This window comes from Pyrgilauda ruficollis, unplaced genomic scaffold (assembly GCF_017590135.1).
Source record: "Pyrgilauda ruficollis isolate IOZ18807 unplaced genomic scaffold, ASM1759013v1 scaffold190, whole genome shotgun sequence".
Taxonomy (NCBI): domain Eukaryota; kingdom Metazoa; phylum Chordata; class Aves; order Passeriformes; family Passeridae; genus Pyrgilauda; species Pyrgilauda ruficollis.
Genome location: NW_024518096.1, coordinates 239486 through 257535, shown reverse-complemented (window position 1 = coordinate 257535; position 18050 = coordinate 239486). Strand labels below are relative to the sequence as shown.

The 18050-nt window shown below is 40.8% G+C and overlaps 1 protein-coding gene across 1 annotated transcript in view; it reads left to right on the top strand.

Moving 5' to 3' along the window:
* Positions 1-18050, top strand: part of TMEM255B (transmembrane protein 255B) — a 66303-nt gene that overhangs the window by 27528 nt on the left and 20725 nt on the right. The window contains exon 4 of the mRNA XM_041465745.1: positions 1284-1373. Coding sequence (XP_041321679.1) covers positions 1284-1373 — 90 coding nt within the window. The remainder of the gene's footprint in view (positions 1-1283; positions 1374-18050) is intronic.

Here is an 18050-nt window from a genome sequence, read left to right as displayed (position 1 = left end):
CATGAGAAGTACACATTGCATAACATAAAAAAGCATGGCCAGATGGTGCACATTAGGTTCACCTTATACCCTGCAGAACCCACTCCTTCAAGGAGAGTACAGAGTCCTCAACATTACAAAATCCTCTAATCTGGGAGAGGAAGGACTGTCAGCATCTCTCCCTCATCTGATGGCATTGGGGCTAGCAAACGCAGGGGAGTGCCTTGCCAAGTGTACAGTTGGTCTTTCAGGGCTTCATCTCACCTGGCTCACAGTGCTGCACCCTTCAGATGTCACCTCAGGAGAAGCCAGTGTCATCTCAGAAGTGTGTGCCAGCAGCACACTGGCTGGTCCCTGGTGGAGATGCATTCCACATTCTTTCCAAGTCCTGTTGCTCTCTCCAGAGTGAATTGGGCAGGAAGCTCATGGTGTCTGGGGTTGTTCTAGCCCTGCAGTTGCTGTCAGAGCTGCAGCACAGAGAGCAGGGGCTCAGCATGCCCAACTTGCACAGCCTTTGCCCGAAGTCCTCCATACCACCACTGCTTGTGCCAGAGCTGTGCTCCAGCAGTGCACCATGTGCAGTCCTGTTGAGAGAGAGTTAATGGTGCTTGATGAATGAAGCAGTTTGGGAGGTAGAATGAGGTCTGAAGCTATGGCTAGTAGGTTGATGAAGACATTGTGCTCTCTGTGCTGCAGCTGGGACACTCACTGGGCTCTGCTGTCTCTGCTCTGTCCGCTCTGAGACTGAGGGCCAGGCTGGAAACCCCAACAAGGATGGGGGCCAAGGCAGCACACCCCAGCCCTTCCACAGGTACCAGTCCTCTGAATCTCTGATCTTGTTGTGGCATAAGATATTTGGGATGATAAAAGATTTTTGATCATTCACAGGCTAGTTATTAACTTACTACAGATGCCTTTATCTATTGACGTGAAATACTATCATGTAGTAAAGCTCCAAAGATTTATGTAAGCCAACAGGAAGATGACTTTTTACCATGTCCCTATGGAAGTACTGCTGTTTTATTGAGTTGATTTGGAAGAAATCACCATTGAATTTAACTTTTGCAGCTGACCTAATTTTCTCTTGAAAGATTTAAACTTTTCTAGTAGGCTTGATGGTCTGTCAACTCAGCATCAAGAATTTCTGCCTTTTTACTAGTGTATGACTGTCACTCTGACACACTGATCTAAAGTGAATTACAGCAGCGGGAACCATCGTTTCAGAATACTAGAAAAACTAGTGTAATTGTTTTACTTAAAGCATTATACTGAAAAGATTGCTCAGTCTGTTTTTCTCTTCCCAGCTGGTGGCCTCCATCGTGTTCATCAGCTTTGGTGTTGTAGCAGCCTTCTGTTGTGCAATAGTTGACGGAGTGTTCGCAGCACGGCACATAGTAAGTGCAGCGATTTTGTCATCTTTCAATTTTTATTATTTATGTCATTTCTAACAGGAAAGTATTTTCTTTTGGTTTATGTTTAGCAGTATATTAGGGTTTTTTATAGTTCTTGGTGGAGATTCCTAATAGAAAGGTGATTATAAAATGATGTCATGAAAGGCATGCTAAAAGGTGTATTTGCTTAGAAAAGGAAGACATTTCAACCACTACCAGCATTTGTTTCCTGTTGTACAAAGGCTTTGTGGGCACCGTAAAGATTTGGAATGCACCCAATGATGAGCACCGTCACCTGATGGGATTTGAATATGCTAGTTTATATATGTGAGAAATGAGTTGTTTGCTGTTCTATCTTTTGTGATAGAATGCCTAAAAAATCAGGCTAAACCCTAGCTTTTAATTGAGCTTTGATTTCCAAAATCATCAGGAAATAAGTAGTCATATGTGTTAACAGACATTAGAGGTCAGATGTAGTATGCTAAATAATACAGCAGGATGATATATGAGCCTCTCTCTGCTATGAAATACCATGAGCCTGCTCATCTTTCTGCTTGTGTTCATTGAGGGGCAGCATAACTCCACTGGCATCAGTGACACCCTGTTGAATTTTTGTTAGCAAATACCTCAGAATAATTAGGCTTTAGATCACCTGGAGCATAAAGTTATAAACTGATTTATATTTTACTGTTACTGAAGAGGGCTTTAAACCAAATGTGGGTTTCAGAGCTTCATATGCATTGCACGAGACAAAAGACATCTATTGTGTAAACAGCAGAGGTGTGCAATGTGAGCATGGATAACTGCTCTGGATTGTAGTCATGTTTTGTGTTGTACAGACCCTGCATGATGCCACAGTGGCCTGCTTTTTCTTGGATTTACCCTGTAGTGGGTCTGGATGACACCTGGTTTAACTGTCTCTGATTAGCAAAGGCCCAGGGAGCCTTTCCAAGGGAGCTGCTTAAAAGAAGAGGGGAGCAAATTCCTATTTAGATTCTCTGCTCCAGAACATTCAGTGGCTGTGCCCTGGAAAACCACTGACACTTATTGAAATTTTGGACCTGTCCTGGAGAGGCTGAGGCAACTGGAGTCGTTTAGTCTGGAGAAGCAGAGGTTATTTGTAGGAAAGGAGGTTATAGTGAGGTGAAGGTCAGTCTCTTCTACTATGTCCCCCTTGAGAGCTTGAGAATAAATGGCCTTAAGTTGAGCCAGGGGAGGCTCAGATTGGATACTCAGAGAGTAGTTAAGCATTGGAGAAAGTTGCCCGGGAAGATGGCAGAGTCACCATTTCTGGAAGTGTTCAAGAGGCGTCTGGATGTGTGACTTAGGGATATGGTGTAAAGGTGATTTTGGGTTGATGGTTGGACTGTATGATCCTGAGGGTCTCTTCCAACCTTCACGATTCTGTAGTTTCCCAGGAACCTGACTTATTTCTGTCCTGCTTTAATGTGATCATTAGGAAGTGTTCAGAAGGCACTTGTGCAGTCTTACACGTTGTAACTGCAGTGCAGCTGTGCAGCCACAGCCCCCCACTGCTGAGGGTGGACACAGCTTCTCTGAGGTGAGGTCCTCTGTCAGGGACAGTGAGTGCTCAGTCTCAAGCACAGACACAGGCATTGCTCCTCACACCTTTCTAGGTGTTTTCAGTAGGAGAACACCAAGGCACAAAGTTCATTGCACACACCCAAGAAAAAAGCATCTTACAATCTGGGGAGTGCAGTTCTGTAACTGGTTAAGTGAGTGATTGGGTATGACTGTATCCCCTGTGCAGAGCTGGAGGCTGGAAGGGGCTGGCCACCATCCATCCATTCCCAGGAGTGCTGTACAAGCCAGTAACATGATCCTGCTTCAGTCACATCATGACAGGCTTCATGGAAACCCGTGACCAGTTGTTTACATTTGGGCTCACTTCTGTTTGTCACATCTGTATCTTGCTGTCTCCTTCACCTGTGACAGAGCAAAGAAATATTAAGCACGATTTGTTGGAAAACTAATTTGTATCTCAGCATGACCACACTCACTTCAACCCGTTCTCCTCTGTCTAATAAGGAACCTGATAGGATCAGGTGAAGTAAAGTCACATCACCAAGTTTCTCTGACTAATACACCTGGGAAGGTCTGTAGGGATGATAGTGTAAGTGTGCTCCCAGTTTAATTTACAACAATGGTGGGGCCTTATCAGAAGAACATGTGCCATGCAGACTACGGTGTCACTGCCATGGAGTTACATCCTCTTTGCATCACAGCTCATTTCCTTCAGAAGAACAGCAACATCACGTTCAGTCCACTCTCTACAGGCTGTACCAGCCTTTTTCAGACCTGGGTTATGCTCTTCCCATTTTGTGCACAGCCTTTGGGGCATAACTGCTGAAGAGTTGGAGTAAACTGTCCTCCAGCAGGGAAAGGACAAATTCAATGTCAGAGCAGGTGCCTATATTAAAGCCATAGACTTTTTGTGAGAAATGGTAGCTGAAGCCAAGCAGTCTTCAGACTGACTACAAATACAACATCTTTCACATCAATTTGGAATAAAAAATGTGTCCCCCTTTTTGTTTTATTTTTAGCTTCATTTGAGCTGGAAAGGATGTGAAGAGGGCAAATCACATAATTGCAGATTTTTCTTAGTATGTGCCTACAGTGGAATGGAGACAATTATTGTTGCACATTTTCTCCTGCTTTTATAAAACTGTGAATAGAATAATAAAATAGTTTTCTCTGTTTTATTTCCTTCCCAATGAGGCATGAAATTGACAAAAATTCTTCCTAGAAATGGATGTATTTCAGAAAAGAGATGCTTAAATTATTTAAGACTTACTTTGCTTTATAGAAAGCTCTGGGTCACACCATTTATAAAATTAAAAACACTGAAGGAAATGTAGCTTGATTTAAAATAGCAGTAGCTTATTTAAGAAATAATGCAGATATATTTCACCTTAAAAAGACAATTAAAAAAACAAAAAAACACAACAAAACCAACCAAACCAGAATCAAGTGACATAAATCAAAGTTGAAATTCAAGTGCAGTGATGTTATTTCAGAAAAATATCGTGATTAAAGGAATTTATCTGCATTTGTGTTTGCTTGAGACATTTTGTTATTTAGCAGATGAGAATAGTCCAGTTTTTCTGTTGGAGATCATTCAGCAATGTTCTCCCACTGCACAGGGAGATGCCCTGTCCCACCACAGGTACACATTCTCTGCAGTAGCTATGCCCTCCTACTCATGACTGCAAGCCTTGACCATTGCCGCATGATCTTCAGCTTTGCAGTTGTGCTCCAGATGAAACCTAAAATAGCCAACAGCAAGAAATCCGGGTATGAAGTGAAGAAATTGCCTTTTCCAACTGAGTTTATTCTGTGATTCTGTGATGGAAAAGCTGGATGCTATGGAAGGCAGAGTTGCTAGTCCATTGTGACATCTAAAATGCACACCAAACCAAGCAGTGTTAAGTTGTTCCTCTCCTCTTCTGCAAAGCCACTTCTGTGTAACAGTGATTTAATTTAATTTTCAGCTGACCTAGTTTCTTCCTCTTGATAGTGGTAGCTTAAGGAATTAATTAAAATAGAATATATCATCAGGTGATAAGCCCTAAAATGAACCTGAGAACAAACTTAGCTGAACTAGAGGATACTGAAACACTACTAGACTCCTAGATTTGGATCTTCACCCATATGGTTTAAGTGCAGCTTGTGGACTGCTGAAGGATATCAGCTGGGTAATCACCTACTGATGTGGGAGTTTAGAAATTAAACTTGAAATATTGGCTTTCTGTTTATATATAGTAACTCAAAATACTGTTTGCTAAGATGGACATTATGTAAACTCACTTTCTGTGAGGCACAGAGACAAGGCAATGGGAAAATTGAGTCTTTGATCTGGGGGATGCTGATGAAGATTGAGCTCTGGTTGGTGGAACTCCAAAGCTGCTGTATTAAGCAATGTAAAGTTGGCAGCCCTGACCTAGCGAACAAATAGCTACATTATAAACACATTCTGTGTGATGAAGATCTGCTGATTTCTGTGTTAAGAGCAGTTCCCCAGCAGAGATGCAGAGACCCCTGCCCAGCAGTGGAGCTGTGCCTGTGTGCTCCCAGCTGTGCCTGTGTGCTCCCAGCTGTGCCTGTGTGCTCCCAGCTGTGCCTGTGTGCTCCAGCTGCTCCCTAAGTGCAGGGGTGCCGGTGCTGCTGCCCGTGTGCCCTCAGGAGCTGGCAGCCACGTGCGGTGTTGCACGTGCGGTGACCGAGGATGTCAATCCCCTTCCCATCTCTGGAGCTTCTCATGCAGGTTGCAGACACCCGGGCAAGGACAGCAGCAGGGGTGACTGGCAGCTTGGCAGGCCACTGCTGCATTTTACTACAGGGGGGTTTCATATGCCCATGGCATGTAACACAGGCCACAGTCTTGCACACTACAGCCATTTGAAAAATGTTCTGAGCCATTTGAAAATGTTCTAAAAAGCCATTTGAAAATGTTCTGAGCAAACCTGTTGGCTTTCCCATTGAAGAAAAAAACAAATAGTTGTATTCCACGTCTAACACAACTCAAAGAATAATTTCTCACTGGAATTAAATTAGGTAGATTCTCTGGAGAACAACACTAAATGCATTTTGTGTTCTCCATGTTGCCACATGAGACAAAATTACACCTAATTACTTTTAATTCCATTTCCATCCTGTATGACTCATTAATGTAATAGCATGGCATAGCATATACCATAAAAAGCATCAAAAGCAGCACATCCAGCAGGTCAGGGGAGGTGATCTGCCCCTCTGCTCTGCTCAGTGAGACCCCACCTGGAGTGCTGCATCCAGCTGTGGAGTCCTCATCGGCAGAGAAAGGACACGGAGCCCTTGGAGCAAGTCCAGAGAAGGGCCACAAAGATGATCAGAGAGATGGAGCACCATTCTTGTGAAGACAGGCCGAGATAGCTGGCGTTGTTTAGCCTGGAGAGGAGAAGGCTCCATGGAAACCAGACTGGGGCCATCCAGTACCTAAAGGGGCCTATAAGAAAGATAGGGACAAAATTTTTAGCAGGGCCTGTTGTGACAGGACAAGGTTTTAAACTAAAAGAGGCCTGATTTAGGTTAGATATAAGGAACAAGTTTTTTACAACGAGGGTGGTAAAAGACTGAAATAGATTGCACAGAGAGGTGGTAGGTGCCCCGTCCCTGCAAACATTCAAGGTCAGGCTGGACTCTGAGCAGCCTGGTCTGGCTGAAGATGTTCATTGCTATTTGATGGGCTTTAAATGTCTCTTCCTACCTAAACTATTCTGTGATTCTCTGAAAGGCTTTGCAATTGTATTTTTCTTTTTTTTAGCAGAGTGAGTACTAAACCTTTTTAACTGAAAACTACCACTAGTTCAGTAGTGATTTTTATGTTGATGGTCCACCTAGATAAAATTGTTTCATTGAACTTCCTAAATACAGAGTGCTTAAGTTTGCAACCAGTACATTTTGATGCCAATGGTCAACTATCCCACAGTATTAATTCTAGTATTGGACCTTGCATCTGACACTGAAGCACAGATTGCATTCTTAGAGTACCAGCCATTTACAGGGTGGGATTAATTCTTTTTTATGGACTTAATTCAAGGGTTGGAACAAAGGAGGATTCTTGCAACCAGCTTAAGCCCATCTGCCAAGAGTTCTCTTTTGTGCTGCAAGACAATCCCATTCACACATCCAAATGCAGTTGACGATACTTTTAATCAAAGGGCAAATAATTTGAAAAATAATTTTCCTGGAGGGCCTGAAGAGCTGTGCTGCAAGACAATCCCATTCACACATCCAAATGCAGTTGACTATACTTTTAATCAAAGGGCAAATATTTGAAAAAGAATTTTCCTGGAGGGCCTGAAGAGTTTGGAGCCTGTTGTACTATCATTTTTGTTCCTGTTACTCAGATGTATTTTCCCTGTGAAGCACATTATATCTTGGGAGTGCCCACTCCTGTGAAAGGTAAATTAGTCAGAGGTACATAAGCAAAAGCCTCACAACACAAGTCAGAAGGACATCCCTGTGAAGCACATTATATCTTGGGAGTGCCCACTCCTGTGAAAGGTAAATTCGTCAGAGGTACATAAGCAAAAGCCACACAAGTCAGAAGGACATATAATAGAAGAGAAGGTGCTGACATCACAGAAGAGTTTCAGACCACCCCCACAGGCTATTTTGAACTGAACTAGACATATAATGCCAAGGTGTGTTGGTGTGAGTAAAGTCGTGGGACTGTGTGGAGTTTGGTCTCTGGTTTTTATTTGGCAGTATAGGAATAGCCTGTAGAACCACTGCTAGATTATTGATTCCAGCTCTGGTATTTCTTGGTGCTTTGACAAAGATCTGATTGACTTGAAAAGAGTTTGGAGAAGAAAAATCTGAAATCTGAAGTGGTAGCTTTTAGAAAAAGTACTCAGAAGTTTGATTCATTTCATTTAACATAGAAAAGGTTGACAGGTAAATTGATCATGGCCTTTCTAAGGTATCTGTGTAGTCAAAGGTTATCTGATAGCAGAGGGCTTTTAGTCTCTCAGACAAAAACAAAAGAAATGCAATGAGTTGAAGTCAATGCTAAAGAGATTCAAATCATGGAGCAGACATGGTTTTGACAATAATGAATTATGGAAGCAGCTTTGTCAAGGTTATGGATAATTCTCCATCACTGAAAAATCTAAGCTTATTTTTGTGTAATCTTATGAAGCATATCCAGAGGTTATGAACTTGAAGCCTATGCCTTGGAATGAAATTATTTAGGCTTTGTTATTCAGGAGGTCATTCTAGAGAAGGGTCTTCAAGGAAGGCTCTTGTGAACTATTTTTACAGTCAGGTAGAAACTCTATTACCTCTTCTAAAACCTGTCTGTGTGGTGCCAGGACCTGTTCTCTGCTGGAAAATGTTTAGGAATTGATAGATCAAAAACACTTGAAAACCATTTTTCAAGATTTCTGATCTAGGTTTGCTGGTCTTCAAATCAACAGAGGAAATGCAGTCTTTAACATGAACATAACTTAAAAATTATCTCTACTAAAACCACTCTTCCTCATGTGCTGGATAACATACAAGAAAAGCCAGTGATGAATACATTCAATATATTAATATATATATGAGTACATGTATATTGCATATATTGGATGTATCCAGGGACTTGTCACCAAAACTGCCATCTTGCTAATTTTTTCTGGTCTAGGGCACAGATGCAGGGTTTTTGTACCCACAGATCTGCAATCTGATATTCCTTTGTTTCCAGACAGGTAAGTATTATTTATACAGCCTGAATATACTGACATTACATAGGAACATAGGAGCTGGTAGTTTGCCAGTTATTTTGCAGTAAGAAAAATAATGGCAACCATTTTTTTTTTGGAGAACCTCTTATGATTCCCCCTTGAGTTTGCAGAGCCTCTCACGCTGGCAGGGACGAAGTTTCCAGTTTATACAATGCTTTTTTTTTTTTTTTTTTTTATCCCTGAAATTCCTTTCAGGTTTAGCCAAATTGCAAATTCTTTAAAATCCTTTTTTTTTCCCCTTTCCTGCTGTGACTTGTTCTCCTGAGGGAAAAGGGCTGGTATTGTGCCAACCAAACAGAAATGTCTAAACCATTAGGCAGCACACATACTGTGTTTGGATACCAAAGAGGAATTCACTAGTTGATGACAAGGGAAAAGAGGGGTTCGAGCTCCTTTCCCATCTGCCCCACTGTAGAACAAATGCCTTCACTGCTGACAAAACCAAGGATTGGTCCAGGATTCCCTGGCCCCCTGACATAAATACTGGTCCATTGGCTTCCCTCTTTGAGATGCAACAGCCCAAACTGAGATCTCTCACTAATGTCATTGCTTTGGTCATTCAAACTGCAGCAGGGCAGCTTTGGGGGAAGAGTTCTGTGAAGATGCACTAAGACCGTCTTACTATAAGGAGGGAAGACCATCTTACCACAAGGGAGGAAGACGACTCTTTTATTTTAAATTGGGAGATTGTACTGTGGGAAAATGTCAAGGGAATGACCCGCACATTTGAATATTTGAAAGCTAATAGTTAAATGCCACTGCCATTTAATTGCATGATCCTGTTGCACAGAAACCACAATGTCAGTGTACAACTGAGCAGAATTCTTAGTGCATTGGGGTTGTAGCAAATCTGGCATTTCCAATCTCTTTAGCTCTGAAAATTCAATTATTTTCTTTTAGCTTTGCTTCTAGTGTACTTAGATAGGCATGAATTCCATTGAGTATATTGTAAATCAGCTCCAGAAATAAGGAAGTAGGATAGGGAAATTCTACACATTTGACTGATATTAATAATCATATTATTAATGCAAGAAATAATATGAGAAAATGAGAAGGATTTTATCCAAATTTAAAATTACACTGGTATTTTAGTTCTCATGGATTATAGTTTTCTGCATTTGTACATAGATACTGGCTTCTGCATCTCTGTGGCTTCTATACATCCAAAAATCAGGTGAGTTGCAGAGATGGTGTAACTTGTTCAGCAATGCAGAATAGCAGCGTGGGTCAGGGGAGATTTATTGTCTACTTCCATCTTTACTTTGTTACTTTGCAAAGCACGGGCCATGATGGAATTTATGCAAAGGGTACAAAGCAAGTTAATTACACTTTAATCCTCAGAAAGGTGGGCGACTGGGGCAAAGAGCTTGCAGTCTGTTCTGAAAAGCATGATCTGCCCCACTCTGATGGGCTGCCAGCAGAAGATAATTTCCTTTATTGTTTCCTATTCTCAGAAATGTTTCTAGATTAACAACAGATTTTTTTTTTCTATGAAAAAAATTCAAAGCTTCTACACAGACATATAGAGGGAGAGAAAGTAACCACCTGCAGACTTCAGATTGCAGCAAAAATACTTCATAGCTTTTTCATCATTTCTCAAAGGAAAAACATTGTTTTCAGTTGCCCAGTGCAGAACTAGTGGAGTTAAAAAAATTTTTAAAAAAAGTAAAGGCACTGTTTATTCACATGGATCTGAAGTCCTTAAATTCTACTAGAGTAAAAATTAAGGGTGTAATTAAGGGTGTTGCACTATGCTGCAATTTGCCCTAGCAAAAGGTTTTATTTGCTTCACCTTTAAGAAGAAACCACAATTAGTATGAATAATCATATCATGGAGCAGGAATTTCTCTCTGTGGGTGGATGATTATTCAATGTCCATGGAAAGTATGTTCCCAGGTATTCAACACAGTTTTGATTTATGATTATTTATGACTCTGTTAAGAGCTTTTTAAAATGTGTTGCATCACTGCTGCTAGATTATGGAACTTCACACTTGTAATATATTTATTTAGTCTTTTATGATGAATTCAAAGAAGGTAACATACTTAAGAATTTTTTTTTTACCTAATCTGCCTGGAGTTTTCTTGTATGGCTCAGTGCAGTTCTCTCCACATTCATCAGTATATCCAGTAACTTCTTTGCCTCTGGAGCACTGAGCACCATGTATTTCAACATTTCTAAGATCTTCTGAGGTGCATGTGAGCTTCAAAATGGCAAGCCAGTGGAGATGGAGAAAAGCTAATTGTGCCTGAGCAGTCCAGGCATTCATGAACCATTTCACTAATTGTTTAGACTATTTTACTTTTAAAACTCCTGTCTTTTCATTTTTTTGAGGTTTCTCTCATGGGCTTTTTTCTCTCTTACATTTTGGGTCCCAGTCCTTCAGTTCCTCCCATTTGGATGAGGTCTGTCAGCCTGGCTGACATGTCAGGGGGGTCTCCCTGTTACAGGGATGATAGGGAGCTTTCATGGCAAATTGCTGGGCACAAACACCTGCTTTCTGGCTGTTTTCTGCTTAATACCTAACATAAAAGTGTCATGCATAAAGTTGTTATTACATTAATTAAATTATAATAGGGATATATTGTGCCATGCCCTGAAAATTAAAACCAACACAGCAATGTTTATTAAGCCTCCAGTGTTTTATTTGTAGATGTAGATATTCAATATATTTATATATTGCTCAATTAGGTGTACTTAGTGCAGCCTCTCTTCCTTCCCTTTGCTATAAAATAAATCCAAAAGAGCATTATAATTTAAACCCCTGTACATTTCAGTCAGCAGGATATTCAGTATTTCAGATGTCTAAAGGCTAATGTCTTCCAAAATGACACTTCTTGCAGTAGTATACTTAGAGATTTATATGAGATTAGTGTAGTTGGTTAAAGCATGGTGCTCATAATGCCAAGGTTGCAGGTTTGATCCCTGTGTGGGATCATTCCATTCACTTAAGTGTTGGACTTGGTGATCCTTGTGGGTACCTTCCAATGCAGAATACTCCGTGGTTCAGTGATTTCTTACATATTCTGATAGCATTAAGGCAATAGGAAGGAGATGGAGCAGTTTTTCATGTATTTGAGTCACATTACCAGAAACAGAATCAACAGTTCTTGCATTCTTGTGGAAACGTTAATTACTCACACGGCACAACATCATTACAATCAAGACAGAGCAATCAGTTCATATAACAAACCCTATAATCAAAGTAATGTAATCAATGTCAGTAATCAACTATAATAAGCAATTAAATACCTAACTGCATCAAGCAATAACTAAAATGACAGCCTTGAATAGTATCAGCTAATTGCATCATTAAAAACTTGTGTAAAAGCCAGTGGTAAGTCTAAGTTTTTAACTACACAACACAGCTATTGCAGGTGATATGAGAAGGTCTATAGCCTCATCCTGAGACACTGGCCAGCAAGACTTGACTAAAGAAAAGCAGACCCATTCCTGAGCCAGGCTTGGATTTGCTGGGTTAAGGCAGGAGTAGGCTTCCTCACTGGAGCCTTGGGTGGCCTTATCCCCAGAGCAGCCCCCAAGCAGACACACACCGTGTCACTCATAGTGACAGCATCTCTGCACACACATCTTTCCTTCCTGCCACCACCTAAGCCTGCTCAGCTAAAGGCACTGCAGCCACTGAACCTCCTTGGGAATGTGCAGGGGAGTCAGCTCCCATTTCTTTTTCCTGTTCCACTGCACTCCATCCGCTTGTGAGGGCTGACAGGCCTTTCCTCCCACCTTCGTGCCAAGGAGAGTGTGGCCAAAAGTCAATGAGAGAAAATCACCTGTTTGAAGAGGTCTTAACCTCTCGTAATAGATCTGTATCCATCTGAGAACACACCTGTCAGTCCACATCAGGAAGTATTCTCTCTGTGCCCATTGTCCAACAATGGGGCAGCTCCAGCATCTGGAGGCTTTTCATTTGACTGTAGCAGTACTACAAGAGCACAAACCTCACCAAAATAAAGAGTAAGACTAAGGCTACCACTACAAAGTATAAATTTAAAAAAATCTGTGAGGAAATATAAAGTGAGACACAAGCATATGTGTGTTTTTCAGCCATGACAGTTTACAGGTATTCTGAATATTTACTGATTTGAAAGACCTGAAATGAGTATGTGCTGCTACCAAATATTAAGAGAAGAGGATTTGGTACAATCCAGTCTTTCAGATTAAATAGAAATTCTAAAAAGAACCTCTGGAAACGTGAAGTAAATCTGGTTTGTGAGAGTAAAGTTTTAAGCCCCACCAGCTGCTTTTCCTATTTTCAGCACTGAAGTTGGGTCGTTTCAGCATAGCAGACAAAATAGGCAGGGTCTCTAGCCTGGAGTGCAGCATTTCTGGAAGAAGATTAGCTCTTAAATTCATGCAAGGCAGATGTAGAAGCGCAAGAAGGGCAAGTGCTGTCTGCAGTCTGCAGTGGCATTGCTCTCATGGCGTGACCTCGCCCAAAGAATGTAACCAGATACCCTGGCGGCTGCCTCTGAAGTGCTTAAACAACACAGGGATGTATTATTTGCACCAGGGGATCACTAAAGTGCAGTAGTTACAGAAGCAGTATGGCACGGACAGAAGCATGTCTCTGTCTCAGTCTGCCTTGCTTTGAAGCGTTTGATCAACTGTACACTTGGGAGTCCTTGACTCCTAAGGCATGGGCAATATGTGTAGAAGCTGAATTAACACATACTAGCTGTGTCTGCAGCTTAGGTAAATAGAACACTTGGAAACCTAATTCTGGGCCTTAAAGTTTTTTAATATGCTTTCCTAATTTTTGGATAAATTTTGAAAAAAATACCCAGAAATTTGATAAGATTCTGTTCCTGATGGTCCATTGCAGCCCTTGGCAGTAGCATGGCCTTGGGGCTGGGCTGCTGCACTCAAACAGGACTGTGGGAATCCAGAAATGGCTCACTTTTTTTTTAGCACTCCCCCTTCCAAATCCCACCCAGCATGCCTTGTGCACACCCTGACAGCCTAGGACTTCCCTTGTCAATAGTCAACGTGATGGTAGCAAGAGTGCAAAACATCAGAAAAAGTAGGGAACAATCACTGGTATCACAGAAGAGGAGAACGGCTGAAATGAAGAAATGGAAAGGCCTGGAGGCCCACTTGATGAAGTGAAACTGAACTGACACATTTGGATGCAAAAGCTGATTATGATCTTGGTGGCTATGTTAATAATTCCAGAAAACTGTCTTATTGCGTGGCCAAAAGGTGAAATAGGAAGGGATTATCATAGAATGGTAGAATGATTTAGGTTGGAAAAGACCTTTAAGATGATCAAGTTCAATGTAAACTTAATATTGCCAAATCCTGTAGTACATTTAATTTTCCGACCATAACTGTACTTTCCCAACTTCCTTAATTAAAAAAAATAAATTGTTTGTTTGTTTTTGTTTTACAATTTCTGTCTTTCAATCATCTCTCCATGATGTCCATAATTTTATTTTCTAGCACCTGGACTTCCTTTCAGGGTCACAGTGGTTTTTAAACCTGAGGTTTTATAGCAACCACAGCATTCCAGATATCTGCCAGCCAAATGCCAGCCAATTTATTTTGTGGGTTGAATTTCTTTGAGAATAAGAGAGATGGATATGCAATGGCAGCCTCTTTAGAATCCCTGGCACTGACTGTAAGATCACATCCTGGAAGAGGGCAGGAGCTGATGCCTGGCACTTCCATAAGAGCTGTCCCAGATATTGAAGGGAGGGAAGAGAAGCCCTCTGAGCCCCATGGTGGTGGTGGGCAGCCACTGGCCTGTCCAAGGAGGCAACATTTCCTGTGGGAGCACATGATCTGTCCTGCCCAGAGGCTCCTGGCACACAGTGAGCAATGACCCCTCTCTTCCTCTGTCCAGCTGCTGTCTGAAATAGAGAGGTTTGAAAATAATGGTATTAGTTACAGAAATAAGTTTTAATGAGGCATGTGAGGAATACTACGTTAATGACTATATGTAAACAAATAGTTTACCAAACAAACTGTATGTAACTATATGTATACAAAAATTTCATGTCTCGGGAATTTTGAATAAGGCATTCTGTTGGACTACCAGGTAGTTAAAGATTTTTTTACTACACAAGAGAAGATCTTTAGGAAACTAGCAGTTTTAAAATTGTTATTTTAATTACTTCCTTTTCTGGCAGTTGTGGGTTCAATAATTGGAAATATGGACTTGGAGATTTCAGGGGGTATTGTTTCTTATTTTTCCATATAACAGTGAAATTCTGCAAGATAAATTGTTCTCTGAAAGCCATTTCTGCTTCAGAAATTACAAACTGAAAACTGAATTGCAGGTTTATCTGCCAGTAAATAAAAGCCCAAAACACTTTTGAAAAAAACCCACCCTTGTTTCTGATTCTGGAGGGGTATGGTCATGTGCTCTATGTGGGAGTCACAAGGCTGGGGAGCAAACTAAGCTATAAAATGTTTTGTTCTTCAATGCTATGCCCCCTCACTGCAGTGTTGATGATACTGGCCTTGGACTCAGAAGTTCCTAATATCAAACTCACCAGAGCTAATATGGCAACTGTTCATTAATTTTTTTTTAAATTGACATATTTCATTTGTTTGTGATTGAAAGCAATTATTTATTAATATTATTATTAATCCTGTGAATGCCTAGGATTTTCTAGCAGTCTTCCTCAGGAGAAACCCTTCTCATTGGGAATGCTGTTGAAAAAGATGGAGAAATAGCCCTTGGTCAGAGAGAGACAGGAATTACAAAAGACCTGTAGCATTTCCTCTCATTGTTTGTACAGGGTAGGATCCAACCAACTTTAGCTTGGGCCCCCAGACAGTGATCCAGTCTGCCTGCTTTCCCAGGCTCCTAATGTGCTGGCCCCCTCTTTTAGGAGCTTCTTTATCTTTGGTCTGAAAGCTCTCAGGTTTGTATGCTCCTGTGTGCCGTGTGCTGTCAGCCAGTGTGGGGCAGACACAGATACCTGTGCTCCATCTAGCCCTCCAGAGAAGCATCAAAGCTAATTACTAATAACTTCTATTTGTTCATATTTGCATGCCTGTTTTGAGGAAGTTAGCAGAGAGTGTGATCTTGAAGGGAATGATAATCTCCAGAACACCCAGCTGTTGGCACAAGGCTGAGCTGGCACTGAAGGGTGATGTTTCAGTTTGTTTTTAGGATTAAACTTGAAAAATCTTGGCAGCTATCCCTCTCCTATTCATTGCTAGCTTTGCTGTAGATGAAAACAACCAAAAACAGAGAATTAAAACTTGACGCTAGTGAGACACTGAAAACATTATTCTGGTTTTGGACCCCTCAATTTTATCTGTATTCATCTCTTTCATGTGACCAGGATGGTTCCTTGCTCCCCAGGCCATCTGGCATAGTGAAGCCCACGTCCTCACTCTCAAAGTCTCTTGAAATATAAATGGCAATGTCCAAATTACTTGCTGGGAATGGTTCTTGGCCCATACTAATTTACAAACCATGCCCAGAAAATATTTTGGAAGAGTGATAGTTTGCCCAGGCCAAAGCCATCACCAGCAAGCACAGTTCTAATAATTTAATGGGCTTGATGCTCGAGTTTCAGCCTTGGGAACATTCCCTGGCACTGATCAATCTACACCTCTCTTGATGCAGCTATGGCAGCTAAGAATAAATAAATACTGTAATTGGAAAAAAAGAGCCCTCACTGTATGATTATTTCAATAAATTATTTGCCGTGTTTTGCAAAGTATGGCATACATTTCAGTCAATACAGTTTAAGCTATATCTCCATTTTCTGAAAGTAAGCTTACACATAAGGAAGATGGAATTTTCCCTATGTTATCCAAAATATATCTGTTCTCCAAGGAAACAAAAACTGACATAGAAAAAGCTTCTTTCCATACCTCAACCTAGAGCCCTTCAACCTCCCCACAGGCATTTTATCAAATCCACCACAGATACTGTTAAAAGAATACTTTTCTTACACAAAAAATGTACTGCAATGCTCCTACCATCAAAGAGAATGTGGGGTTTCTGTTGTGTGCTCTTAAAATAAAGCAATCAGCCAAACCAAAACCCTCTATATTTGGACCAAATCTTCTCTTCCTTAGCATAAAGCTTGTCTGACTGTCACTCTCAGGTTTTAGTATACATACTAGAAAACTACTGAAATTAAAAATTCAAGAAGAGGAAACTAGTTTGCCGTGTAGGGTTCAAGGCTGAGCAGTTCTGATTTGTCCGAAATTGAAGGGAAGTACTGGGTGTCCTGGGTTTTGGGGGTTTTTTGACACATCTGAAAATTTTCTAAACTTAGCTTGGATGGCGTTCTGACTGTACCTGCTCAGTATACACAAACACACTCAAATGTAGTTAGCTAAGAAACAATCTTTTCCAGTGCTCAGAAGGATTGAATAAAACCTGCCCATTTTCCTTTTGCATCAATAAATAAACAAACCCAACAACTACATTTTTGTAGAGAATTCTTCCTTTCTTTATCAGCCTACATATTTTGTCCTCTGTGTGTATCAGCAGAGCTTTAACCAGCAGAAATTTCCCATCTGCCCATTTCCACTGAAAGGGACTTACTCAAAGAGGCAGAGAAAAGGAATGCATTATTTATTATATATTAATATTACACATTAGTGAGAGGTATTGCATGGCTCTGTCTCAATAATAGTGGTTGAGGAAGTTCTTGGTATCAAATGATACTAAATTAAAAAGAATATTGTTGCTATATACTTTAGAGTTACTCTTAATAGATGAAATGTATATGTACATACACACACATATATAGTATTTAAAAGTAGCTGTCTCAACCACTATTGCTGTGAGCAGTAGAATCAAGAAGAATCAAGGACTGGTAGGTATATGCATATTCATGCACAGTCTGTTGTGAGCAATGTGAGGTATTTTAAGACCAGTCTGTCAGGAAAACTTTTATAGCTTTAAAGTATGCCTCATTTGCCTTTGGTAAGAGACACGCCTATAAAGTCCACTTATGTGGTGTTACCTACTGTTGGATAACTTTTAAGCACTTTTTAATATCTGTGTGGTGCCTTATTCATATAAATACCTTAGCAGACAGACAGACCACAGCACGTCTGTAGCACGAAAATGGAAGCTTTTACCAATGCAACCTTTTGGCATCTCCAGGGTGCCTTTACTTAAAAGCTGTGTGCTTTAGGTGTTAAATTCTGTAGGTGTCTGGACAAGGCCAATGCTATCTAATCTTTGTTATTTTTGTACACTTGATCATCACTCATTTATTTCATTGCACATGGGGGTGCATTTAGAGAATGGACTGAATGCAGAAGACTGGCTGTACTAGTGCAGCAGGCTTGCTGTTCAAAATTAGGTGCACGAAGGAAGGTATTCGTTTGCCATGATTGTGCAAGCAAATGTAATAAATGTATTCACTGTGGTTGCTTCCAAGTCACAGCTCTC